Source organism: Mastigoproctus giganteus, chromosome 8 (assembly GCF_048544385.1).
Source record: "Mastigoproctus giganteus isolate SK-2022 chromosome 8, ASM4854438v1, whole genome shotgun sequence".
In the NCBI taxonomy this organism is placed as follows: domain Eukaryota; kingdom Metazoa; phylum Arthropoda; class Arachnida; order Uropygi; family Thelyphonidae; genus Mastigoproctus; species Mastigoproctus giganteus.
Window position 1 is genome coordinate 214,291,085 of NC_143582.1, and position 12,776 is coordinate 214,303,860.

The window sequence follows — 12,776 nt, forward strand, 5'->3', positions numbered from 1 at the left end:
AAACTTGAATTGAAATGACTATGTACAATATTTATAACAGCCTAGATATTTGATTTTGTCAACTCTCTTGATCAGCCTTCTGTTTAACATGAGGGGAAGTGTTGGCATTTCCCCATTAAGGACCATGAGCTTAGTCTTGTTGATATTAATCCGAAAGGCCCATTCTTTCACTTTCTTCACTCACACGATTAAGGAGTATCTGCATATTAGTTGTACAAAGTACACTGTCATCTGCACAGCGAAGGTTGTTAATCACTGTACCATTGACGAGTATTTCTTCCATCTAATGCTATCTTGAAGATGACATCTGAGTAAATGTTAAACAGGAGTGGGGGGGGGGAGTACACATCCTTGCCTCGCTCCATGTTCAATGTTGATATTTTCTGTCTTTCTGCCATCAACTACACCAGATGCAGTTTGGTTCCTGCAGAGGTGTTTGATTATTCGGATGTTCTTTTCATCAAGGCCTGACTCCTCTAGGATCTTGATGAGCTTGGTGGGTTGGACTCGATCAAAGGCCTTCTCAAAGTCAATAAAATAAAGATGGGCATCAATCTGTTGTTCTCTGTGCCTTTGCATCATGACCTGAGCACAAAATAGTGCTTCTCTTGTACCCAGTCCTTCCCTAAACCCAACTGCGCATTGTCCATTGACTCCTCACAATTCCTGAAAATCTGATTTTGAATTATTTTTAGGAACATTTTGAGGACTTGACTCATCAACTTGATTAATCTGAAGTCTCCACAAGTCCTGGTGTTTAATGTTTTGGGAAGAGTGATGAATGCTGATGTCAGCCAGTCCCGAGGGATGTTGCCTGTGTCGTAAATTCTGTTAAATAATTCAAAGAGAATGTTGGTGCTTTTGTAGTCGAGTAATTTGACTATTTTCACTGTGATTTCATCAGGTCCTTTGGCTTTTTCCTTCTTCACTGGTTTAATCACCTTCTCCACCTCAGATCTTAGGATTGATGTCCCTACCACTGCATTGTTGTTGTCATCTAGGTTATGTTCACTGTTGGCAAAGAGGTCTTTTACGTATTTAGTCCACATGTCCAGTTTTTCTAATTCTTCCATGATAATCTCACTTTTGTCATTTCAGATTGAAGTTGGTTGTTTCCTTCTGTTAATTCCTGAAATCTCTTTAACACATTGACTGCCAAGGTAGTTTAAGAAAAAAATTCCCCAGGGCCAAAAAATATTTAGTAAATGATTTGATTAGTAATTGTAAAATAAATATTGAAATGTCAGTGTCATGCAGTTTTTTCGCTTAAAATATCAAAAAAAAAGAGTATTTTTTTGTGTCGTATATATGTGCCTGACATGGCCCAGTAGTTTACTTTAATTCTTGAGATGGCATGTCGGCTACATATGTGTGACACTATTATGGCATACATATGAAGGATGTTTGCAATTAGTTTATTGCACATGCTGCTATAAACTAGACTTATCAAGAAACATTACTCATCTTGAGGCATTTTCATTGTTTTTTGATGAAGTAGTAATAAATGTTATTGTAACGGAAACAAATAGATAGGCTGAACAGAAAATTCAGAGTACCCGAGCTTCGTGGCAGAGTTGCTTAAAAAAGTGGATTTCAACAACTGCTGATGAGATGAGAAAGTTTTTCAGGCTTCTTATGTGGATGGGACTAGTAACTTTGGGCAGTATTGCATCTTACTGGTCAACCAAACCTATCTATAAAAATAATTTAGTAACAAAAATTATGTCTTGCAACAGATTTGAATCGTTGTTGTGCCTCATTCACAGACAATGAAACCGCTATTCCAGGAGACAGGCTCAGTAAGATACAACACCAGATTGATGTTTTGCAGCTGAAATATCAGAAAATATTTTTCCCCGGCGAAGATTTCGTCATTGATGAAACTCTTATTCCTTGGAGGGGCAGGCTGATATTCCGACAGTATATTCCAAATAAAGTGCACAGGTATGAATCAAGCTGTTCAAGTTATGTTCCACTGAAGGATATACCTGGTCGAGCAAGATCTATTCAGGTAAATCTGAAAATTATATAAAATCCGTAGGTTTAGCTGCAAAGGTCTGTGAAGAGTTATCGCAAGGACTTCTAAATGAAAGTAACACCTTGTACATAGAAGACAATTTTTATACCAGCTACCATTTGGCGTTATCGTTTCTTCATAAAAAAACTCATGTTGTTGGTACATTACGAGTGAATAAAAAATTTATGCCCAAAAAAGTCATGTACTCAAAGCTAAATAAAGGGGAAATGATCACTAAGGAAGAAAAAAATGGAATTATTGTTCTAAAGTGGAGAGATGCTTGAGATGTGAGACTACTAACAACAAATCATGCCCCAGAAATGGTTGATGGACCCTCCGCCAGTAAAGACAGAAAGAAGCAAAAAAAAAAACCACTTCCTCTTCTAGCTTATAATAAGGGAAAGACAGGCATTGATCTGTCGGATCAAATGGATTCATATGCCACAATGCTAAGAAGGGGAGGGGTTAAAGTGGTACCGGAAATTAGTAATAGAATATATACTCAGAATATCAGTTGTCAATGTGTAAGTGGTATACAAGAGTGCCATGCGAAAACAAATAACAACAAGAAGCTTTCGGGAAGAGGTAGTTACGGTTTGCTAAATATAGAACGGAAAGAGAAATGTGAAAAGCCAAAATGTGGTAACACTCATATACTAATGACAAAAATCAATGCAAACAACAAGAAAGTTAGAAGGATGTGCGTTTTTTGTTACATAAAATTGAGAGTCGGAAGGAAGACCAGTTGCTAGCAGAAAGGGTAAAAGAGTTTTGACTTATTGTCCAGACTGTATTCATCAGCCTTTCGCGTGTTTGGTTTGTTTTTTTTTTTTTTTTTTTTTTTTTTTTTAGGAGCATTAGCAACTAAGGCCATATTGCTCAGGGGATATGCGGTGGTCATTCCCTGACCTTTCCGCATCCTCCATATTTGGTGGCTCACGGGCTTGAACCCCAGTCTAATCAAGAAGCGTGTACTACGCACTGCTGCTTCTGCCCACCTGGCTATGGAGGTGCCTTCGTGTGTTTGGAGTGTTTTGGACAACACCATAAATCTTCATAATTTTGTAATTATAAAATTTTTAAAATTTTTAAATTTTATAAAATTATAAAAAATAATGACCAGTTACTCGCTTATTTTTTCTCATAGTGCCATGCAAATTTCATCACCTGTATCATCAGAGGCCATGCTTTTCAAAAATAACGTAAATTTCCAACAATCATCAGTGCTATACAGCTGATGCAGCTCCCACTGAAACAGTGGGTGTCAGCAATATATGTCCAATGCAGTGCCTGAAAAATGTAATGGTGTTGGACATATATGGCTAACGCAGTAGTCAACATGTTTTTGTAGTCAACAGTAGTCAATAGTCAACAATCTTTTTGTGAAAATTGAAATTATCATGTTTTTCTTGCAGAACTTCTGTTTCTCTGCATTTTTCTGTAATCCAGCTCTCTTTAGCTCCTTTAATTTTGTTCTTAATCAGTCTAGCAGAGAAATAAGAGAAAAAAAAAAAAAAAGAATACAGAAAAAGTAAACAGGATAAATGAACACCCGACAATTTCTTCACAACAAATTTACTCCCAGTTACTTGGGGACAATATATAACAAAGTACAATGCTTATCAATGTTTTTCCTATTCAGAATACTTACCATCATCATCAATATCCATATTTCTTCCTAATAAATCTTCAATGGTTTCTCGACAACCAGCAAGGTCTGAAAATTCCTTCAAATATTCAGCTATGAGTTTGGAGGAGAAAAAAAACAGTTAATGAGCATTTAAGTTACCACCTATTAAGCTTCATGGACAGAATTTTTAAAATAAGTGAAAATTCTGTGTTCTGTGTGTTAAATTGATATTTTCATTTAAATAAGTAGAGCAGACACAAAGTTTACTTGGAAATTTCAATAACTTGTAGAAATCATTTTTGTATACGATGACTTGGGGGTCATCCTTAGGAGTCCCAATGTCAGAATTGCAACACTTAATATGAGGGCTCAAAGAAAGTGATAAAGGTGTGATGCAAACTGGTGCTGGAAGCAGAAGAGAAGATAAGAAAATAACAAGTTTATGTTAGATATTTTTAATAGTTGGTAGGCTGCCTTGCACTTACATGCACCAAAATGGTGCATAAAGCCAGCCCATACATACATTATTAATAAATATTAGGCCAGCCCTACCCGAAATTTATAATTGGTGAGAAATAAAAGTCGGCAGTATTTTCCCCAAATGTATGCAACTTGAAAAATAGAAGTGTCAATTAATTTTGAATCCTAACACTAGTAGAGAAGATTCCAGGTCCTTAGATTTTAACAGGGTTTGTTACTCAATTTAAATATTTAATCCAGTTTTTATGAGGTATCATAGGAGAATGAGAATAAGAGAACAAGTTATTAATATCGTTTTTAATCAAATAACATCACCAAGAAGGTGAATCCATTATTCTTAAAAATCCAAAGGCTCTATTGGTTCCATCATCATACAAGAGTTTTTTTTTTTTTTTTTTTTGGCTGATGCTGCATAAGCTCATACACTTGCTTTCTTGCATCACATGCCACTACTATTACTACAACAACAAGAGGTAGCTTAAATTAGTGACCTGGTGTAAGCACTGAAAAATGAGTCAAATCTAAACAAGCAGCAAAGTAGTACATGGAAGAAAATTTCCAGCTGAAACTGTGATGTTCATTACTTGCATAATATAACCCATATTACTGGGCTGCATCAGTCTTCTGAAGAAATTTAGTAAAGATGTGGGGCACTATTTCAATACAGATATTAAAATAGTTTGAGAAAATAATACTACTCCGAATTATGTTTTTCTATTTTAACATCTGGGGACACTTTCATTGCTCCAGTAATGGTGACAGAACTTGGACTTATGCTCTTTAGCCATGATTACATTTATCCATGAATTGACCAAAAGTTATTAATATTGTTTATAACTGAACATCCACACCAAGAAGGTAAATCTGTTATTCATCTTATCTACTCAGTCACCAGATTTCAACCCCCATTGAGCATATGTAGACTGATGTTGTTATTATTTGTTGTTATTTTGGTTTTTAGGAGCATTAGCAACTAAGGCCATATTGCTCCGGGGATATGCGGTGGTCATTCCCTGACCTTTCCGCATCCTCCGTATTTGGTGGTGACGGGCTCGAACCCCGGTCTAATCAAGAAGCGTTGTGCTACGCACTGCTGCTCCTTCCCACCTGGCTACGGAGGCGCCTATGTAGACTGAAGTGGAACAAACTGTTCATGATAAAGATCTGCCATTCAATCTACCTAATAAAACTAGCCACTTAGAGAGAGAGAGAGAGAGAGAGAGAGAGAGAGAGAGAGAGAGAGAGTGTGCATGAACATGCATGCAGATTAAGAAGGCTGGTTTAAGTATACTGAAATACAAACAATACAGTGATCAAACTCTTCTGAAACTTAATATGCAAAGAACAAACTAAAATGAAAATGATATTCTCTATTAATTCAAATATATTCAGAGCTAATAATGGCCCATGAAATAATATACTGTTTAAAAAAGAGAAATGCTTTCTGTACAAAGCTCAGTCTTACCCATTGAGCATGGTGGACTATCCGATGTTCTCACCCTCACTGACCAAACAGGTGCTTGAAGTGGATCTAAATCTCTGTGAAATAAAAAAAAACTAGTTTTTGACTATGTTAAGATGGTATCACATGTTAATCAGATACAAAACTGAATGCCTGTTTTAATTTTTTATTTTATTTCAATAAGTACTGAAACAGTGTAAGAGCTGGCAGTTAGTAGCCCTCTCTATTACTTTGAAAAAGATTGAAATAAGGACAACAAGATGATAACTGGAAGATCTGTAGCCCTTATGAATTGCTTGGTGAGGAATGGGTATTTACAATTAAATTTCTAAAATTTAATTCTTTTTTAAAAGAAAGTTATGATTTTAAATTAAAATCAGAATTTAAATTTTAAACATAGTGCTATATTTCATCAGATGTGCCTTCACAAGTGCAGAATGGGCAGGGGTACTGTCATGCATCAAGAACCATCTGCTTTTCTCTCAAAATTATGGCCTCACTTCAATGGTCTTTGAAGCAGCTGTACATAGAATGTAGCATAGACCTCCCTCTCTTGTGAATCACACCCTGTTTGTCGAAAAACATGATCACTATTGTCTTGATCCTGGACTTTGTAAACAGAACTTTTTGGAATTTTGAACTCCACTGCATGCTCTGATGCTTTGTCTCTGGGTTGCACCAAAATTTTTGATAGGAAAAATGTTAGGGACAATGATTAAAAGTGCAATCCAGGGACGTTTAGGTAGATATAACATTCTGAAGGACACACAACATGGCTTCGTTAAGGGTAAATCATGTTTAACTAACTTATTAGGCTACTCTGACACAGTTACTCATAAGCTGGATTTAGGGAACAATCTTGACAGTTTATTTGGATTTTAGCAAAGCATTTGACTCAGTCCCTCATGAGTGGTTACTATATAAGCTTGAACAGATTGGGATTATTGGTAAGATTCTAAGATGGATTGTTGGATGGCTGCAGGGCAGAAGGCAGAGGTATGTGATTAATGGATATTCTTCAGATTGGTATAACATCAGGAGTGGGGTACCTCAAGGATTGGTTTTTGGACCATTGTTGTTTTTCATTTTCATAAATGACATCGATGAAGGGATAGAAAGTGATAGCAAAATTTGCAGATGACATAAAGATTGGCAGAGTCGTTGATGATCTGTACCAAGCAGCGCTCCTTCAGGATGACTTGAACAGACTTCAAAGATGGTCAGAGAAGTGGCAGCTATGTTTTAATGCTGCTAAAGGCAAGGTCTTATACTTGGAGAATAGCAACCCACAAATTAATTATACACTTGGTGGTGTTGAATTTAAAAGTGGAGGAGGAAAGCGATCTGGGAGTTAAAATACATGCAGATATGAGGTTTTCTGAACAGTGTAAACAGACAGCCAGGAAAGCCCATGGTGTCCTATTGATGGTTTATTGAATGTTATCCTGTAGGGATAGGGAGGTTATAATCAATGGTAAGACAACATTTGGAATACTGTTTTCAAGTATGGAGACCTCATCTGAAAAAAAGACATTGAGCTTCTTGAAAGGGTCCAATGAGGGGCAACTTGAATGGTGAGATCATCAGAAGGAAGACCATACAAGGAAAGACTCCAATTATGTGGGTTACAGCTTGGTAACTAGGCACCTCAGAGGTAACCCGATTGAGGTTTATAAGGCTCTGAGAGGGATTAGCAAAACAAATGAAGGTGGAATTCTCACTGTTATAAAGAATTTCAGAACTAAGGATCGTAAATTCAAATTCTAGGGTTTGAGGTTTAGATTAGATTGTATGAAGTTTTCTTTTAGCCAGCAAGTCACTAATTGCTAGAACAAGTTGCCCTCACAGGTAGTTGATGCTGACAACCTGAATAAATTCAAAGGTAAACTTGATAGCTACCTCTGCAAGAGGGAAGCATATAATTTGTATTTTCTTATCTACTTGGTTTTTTTTTTTTTTTCCATTGCAGCTAAAACCAGTGGCTTCCTTGCAGTATATGGCAAATGCTATTACTTTTATTAAAACACCCAACAGTCAAGGAAATCAGGATTGTCTTGTCAAGTCTGGAGGATGTCTTCATACGATGACATGCTTCATTGCTCCTGCTAATCCATGAGGCTGTGCAACACAAATTTTGCACATACTTTCCTTTTCCTTAAATCTTCATGCAGAATTTGACAAATTGTCTCCTTATTTATATTCAACTCATCAGCCATCATTGTGAGGGCCAAATGATGATTTCTTGCCACAATTTCCTGAACTTCTGCAACTCTGTCCTAATTTCAAAAGGTTAATGGATGCTTAAAGAAGTGGCAACTGAAGTTTAACCTTGACAAATGCAAAGTACTGCATATGGGTAGAAGTAACCCCAGAGAAACGTACCAACTGTGTGGTACTACACTTAAGGTGGTAGAAAATGAAAAAGACCTGGGAGTAATTGTGCAGTCAGATATGAAGTTTTCTGAGCAATGCAGACAGGCTGCCAGGGCAGGTCATGGGGTTTTGTCAATGATATATAGGAATTTTGCTAGCAGGGAGAAGGAGGTGATTGTCCCTCTGTATAAGGCAATGGTCAGGCCACGCCTTGAGTACTGCGTACAGGTCTGGAGGCCTCATTTTAGGAAGGATGCAGATTTACTTGAGCGTGTACAGAGAAGGGCAACAAGATTGGTGAGAGGAATGAAGGGATCCTCTTACCAAGAGAGGCTTAAGTTCTGCAAATTGCAGTGGCTGGAGACTAGGCAACTGCATGGTGATCTGATTGAGGTATATAAGGCCTTGAATGGGTTGAGCACGCTGAATTCTGATGGGATCCTTCCACTTGTTCACATTACGAACCTAAGGGGGCATAAATTCAAATTAAGAAAAGACAGAGGTAGAATAGATGTGCGGAAATTTGCCTTTAGCCAGCGGGTGGTTAATTGCTGGAACAAACTTCCATCTGTCGTTGTGGAAGTTGACAGGTTAAATAAATTTAAGGAGGAACTGGACAGGCATTTGGACGGCATGGTGTGATTTTTTTTTTTTTTGGCTGATGCTGCATAAGCTCATATACTTGCTTTCTTGCATCACATGCCACTACTACTACTTACTTCTTGTTTCTGTTTCAGATTTTCACAGCTTATAGCAAAATTTGATATTCGTTCATTGCTCCATTGCAAAATCATGACATGGAATGTTAACACTACTAATGAAACTAGTTGTTACTTACAATCTATCAGCCTACTGGACCATCTCTGTACCACCATTTATTTTCAAACTCATCCAACATGACTGCAACAGCACTTATCTGGGAACTTCATTGCCACACCCTGCAGTTAAGTCTACAGCAAAAACCTCAAGCTACGAAAACTATATAAATTCATTGTACATATCAGACATAGTCTCCTTCTGTACTTTCTTCCTCTTTCTGTTTACTGGGTTTGCTAATTAGTGTACTAATCTCATATTTCAGAGGAATTTCATTGTGAGTTGTTTTGCATTGCATTACACTAAATAAAAGGCACTGATCAAATGGAAAAGTATATTGCTTTTTTTATTTAACATGTATACCCAGACCTGGGTTCAATTTTAGAATTTCATTAGTAGACATTGTAAAGACCTCAACCACTCAATGAGATAGAGCCACAATATATGAGATGCGAGATGGTGTAGTATATGAAATAGACATAGTTAAGTCTAGGACAAAAGCCTCAAGCTATAATAGCTATATAAAGTCATTATCCATACTAGGGGGGTCAAAAAGCTCAAGAGAACAAGGTATATAAAATGTATTAATAAATTACAGAATAGGTTATTTTGATAGCTTAATACCTTATAAAATAACATGAAAAAAATTGCAAGTCAATGTCTTATGCAGTTTCTAAAATTTAATTTTTATGTTGGCAGATGATAGATGATGAAGAGCTTAAACAGTTGTAGAAGCCTGGTTTGATACCCTACCTGAAGAATTTTTTCTGGAAGGATGAACACACCTTGGGGAAATTTGGATGAATACATTAAAAAAAATAGAGAGAGAGATAAAAAAACATAGAATTTTGTATCTATGTTTTTTATACTCTGTTCTCAGAACTTTTTTACCATCTGTCATATCAGGCATAGTCTCTTTCTGTACATAGCTACAAGCAAACATAGCCATGTCTACTTCATTTACTGCCCATCTAGCATCTCACATACTATGGATACATATCATTACTGGGTTGTTCAGGGCTTCACAATGCCTATCTGTCCACCAATGATATTCCAGAAAGGATTGAAACCCATGTCTGGGTAGTAGCATACACTTTAAATAAAAAGCAATATACTTCTCCATTAGAGCAGTGTCTTTTATTTAGTGCAACATAAAGACAACTTGTGGCAAAGTGCCTCCACAACATGAGATTGACACATTAAGTAGCAAACCCAGTTTGCTTGTAGCTATGTAAGGAAAAAGGTTATACGTGACATGTACAATGATTTTAGTAGAAAATGTTCAATTTAAACTAACTGAACAGAGTTAAATTTAAGACAGCTTGATCAAATGTGAAAAGCATAAAGTTTCCTAAGCCCAGTAGTGTGTACAAAATGTTAGTATGGAATTATATAACTTTGCTGTTGTTGTTATTTGGTTTTTAGGAGCATTAGCAACTAAGGCCATATTGCTCCAGGGATATGCGGTGGTCATTTCCTGACCTTTCCGCATCCTCCATATTTGGTGGTCACGGGTTCAAACCCCGGTCTAATCAAGAAGCGTGTGCTACGTGCTGCTGCTCCTGCCCACCTGGCTACAGAGCTGTCTATAGATTTGTAACTATAAATACATATAGTTGTAATATCAATTATTTCAATATTACCGGGGATATGCAGTGGTCATTCCTTGACCTTTCCGCATCATCCGTATTTGGTGGTCAAGGGTTCGAACTCTGGTCTAATCAAGAAGCATGTGCTACGCACTGCTGCTCCTGCCCACCTGGCTACGGAGGCGTCTATAGATTTGTAACTATAAATACATATAGTTGTAATATCAATTATTTCAATATTACAAAAGAGGTTTTATCTTTAGTAAAGATGTTAATTTATATTCAGATGCACAATTTTTCAAAAAAAGAAAGGTTTATCATAACTTGCTTCCACCTACTTTACATAATCCAACTACTATTGTTAATGATAAGAGTAGAATTGACACTGAACTTACATCATAAATAGAAGCAGACAACCACATCATATTTAAAGTCCACTTAAATGGATGTGTTTAAAGATATGGAAATGTGAGTAATAAGAGAAGAAAAAGGTTTGTAATGGACCTTGGTCATTAGTAGAGTTTATAAATACAACTGTTGCATAGGATGCAAACAAAGTTTTTGTTTGTGGCCATTAAAAGAGTGACATCCACGAAGCAGATAAAATAGTTTAGACCAAAAATTAAAGGTATTAAAAGAAATTGGAACACTCTGTAGTGTGCAATGAGGGGGCAACAATTAAAAAATGGGAAGCAAGAGAAAATGGGAAGAGGAAAAAAATGAAAAAGAAAGAAAAAAAAAATGACATAAGTAAATACAAACTGAGTTTAAAATTAAGACATGTACCTAAAATCTGCACACACAAAAATTTGTTCTCAAGTTGCTTGATCAAAAATATGTCAAATGTAAGTCACAGCTTAATGTAATGGAGGTAACGTTCATCATATAGTGATGACAGTATTAGTGTGAAAAGCAATAATGATATACACTAAGCTACTCATTTCTCTAATTCTAAGAATGTTTGCAATCTGACTGCCATTAGAAGTAAATGTTAGAAAGAAACAAGGACCCAAGAGTAAATTAAAGTGTACACTAATTAAAAATTCACTTTTATAAATTGTCAAAAATTAATTTTAATGTTCAAAAATTAAAATTAATTTTTGGATGCCCTGGAAAGCTATATCTTATGATTGATTTTGGTAGTTGTTGGCGCATCGGCTTCTGTGGCCATATTGCACCTCCTAAGGTTTTTGCAGTACTTTGATCCAAGCCCGAGGCGGGAATCGAACCCGCGACCTTTGGGTTGCCGGGCAGGTACTTTACCCACTCGGCTAGCCCGGTCGGCGCTATATCTTATATAGGTCTGTAACGAAAACAGTTGACGTGCAAACCAGTTAGACATAGGGAAAACTTTCAAAATTTTCAAATATTTTATCATATTTTGCCTTTAAGAGTAATTTATTTATTAAAACTTACGAATGAACGTCGCTATCTACAATGACATCTGCATCAAAATTTGACCATGTAGTAGACAGATGAAGTTCCCTGAAACAAACAAAAGGTGTATATAATAATACAATGCAAAAAATTTGTTTCACTTAAGAAAATCCTAAAAAATGTTATAATGCAAGAGGTTTTTTAATCTAATAATTGAGTCTATACACTGGGTGGTTACTTTATTAGGTTTATCTTGCCATTGAAAGAATTGTTTGTTTGTTATTTGGTTTTTAGGAGCATTAGCAGCTAAGGCATATTGCTCCGGGGATATGCAGTGGTCATTCCCTGACCTTTCTGCATCCTCCGTATTTGGTGGGCATGGGCTCGAACCCCGGTCTAATCAAGAAGAGTGTGTTACGCACTGCTGCTCCTGCCCGCCTTGCTACAGAGGTGCCATCAAAAGAATTGGTCACTGGTGCAAAGACAGCATCACATGCCTGTGTACCAGGTTACATAAAACAGGTAGTCAGATACCACAATTGTGTGTGTGTGTGTGTGTGTGTGTGTGTGTGTGTGTGTGTGTGTGTGTGTGTGTGTGTGTGTGTGTGTGTGTGTGTGTGTGTGCGCGCGCGCGTGCGCGTGTACACATGCAGCAATTCAGAAAAAGAGTGAACCGAGAGCATGATCTAAGCCAGGGATTCAAGCTCAGAAGTGCTCATGGCCACACAAATGGCTGGGGGCTCACAGGCTGCATCATTGTGCCCATGACTTATAGAAACAGAATAAACATTTTCATGCATTTCCCTTGAGCAAAAATAAACAACCTCATGATTATCAATATTTTTATGAAGGTTAATATAAGTTATAAATTTTATTTAAATTTATATTAGTGTAACTCCTTTAAGTATCATCATTTACCATTATTTTTATATAGATTATCAGTGTTAACTTGTGAAAGTTGATAACACTCAGGGTACTGCACTACAAATGCCAGAAGGCCACCAGTTTGGCATGCCTAATATAAGTGACATT

General features: G+C 36.7%; 1 protein-coding gene across 1 annotated transcript in view; it reads right to left on the reverse strand.

Annotated features, from left to right (window-relative positions):
- The window catches only part of Rab3GAP1 (RAB3 GTPase activating protein subunit 1), a 342,380-nt gene that overhangs the window by 229,545 nt on the left and 100,059 nt on the right, over positions 1 to 12,776 (reverse strand). Inside the window, exons 10-12 of the mRNA XM_090380465.1 lie at positions 11,784 to 11,852; positions 5,593 to 5,666; positions 3,669 to 3,758 (exon numbers count right to left, since the gene is read on the reverse strand). Of these exons, the coding sequence (XP_090236591.1) occupies positions 3,669 to 3,758; positions 5,593 to 5,666; positions 11,784 to 11,852 (233 nt within the window). The remainder of the gene's footprint in view (positions 1 to 3,668; positions 3,759 to 5,592; positions 5,667 to 11,783; positions 11,853 to 12,776) is intronic.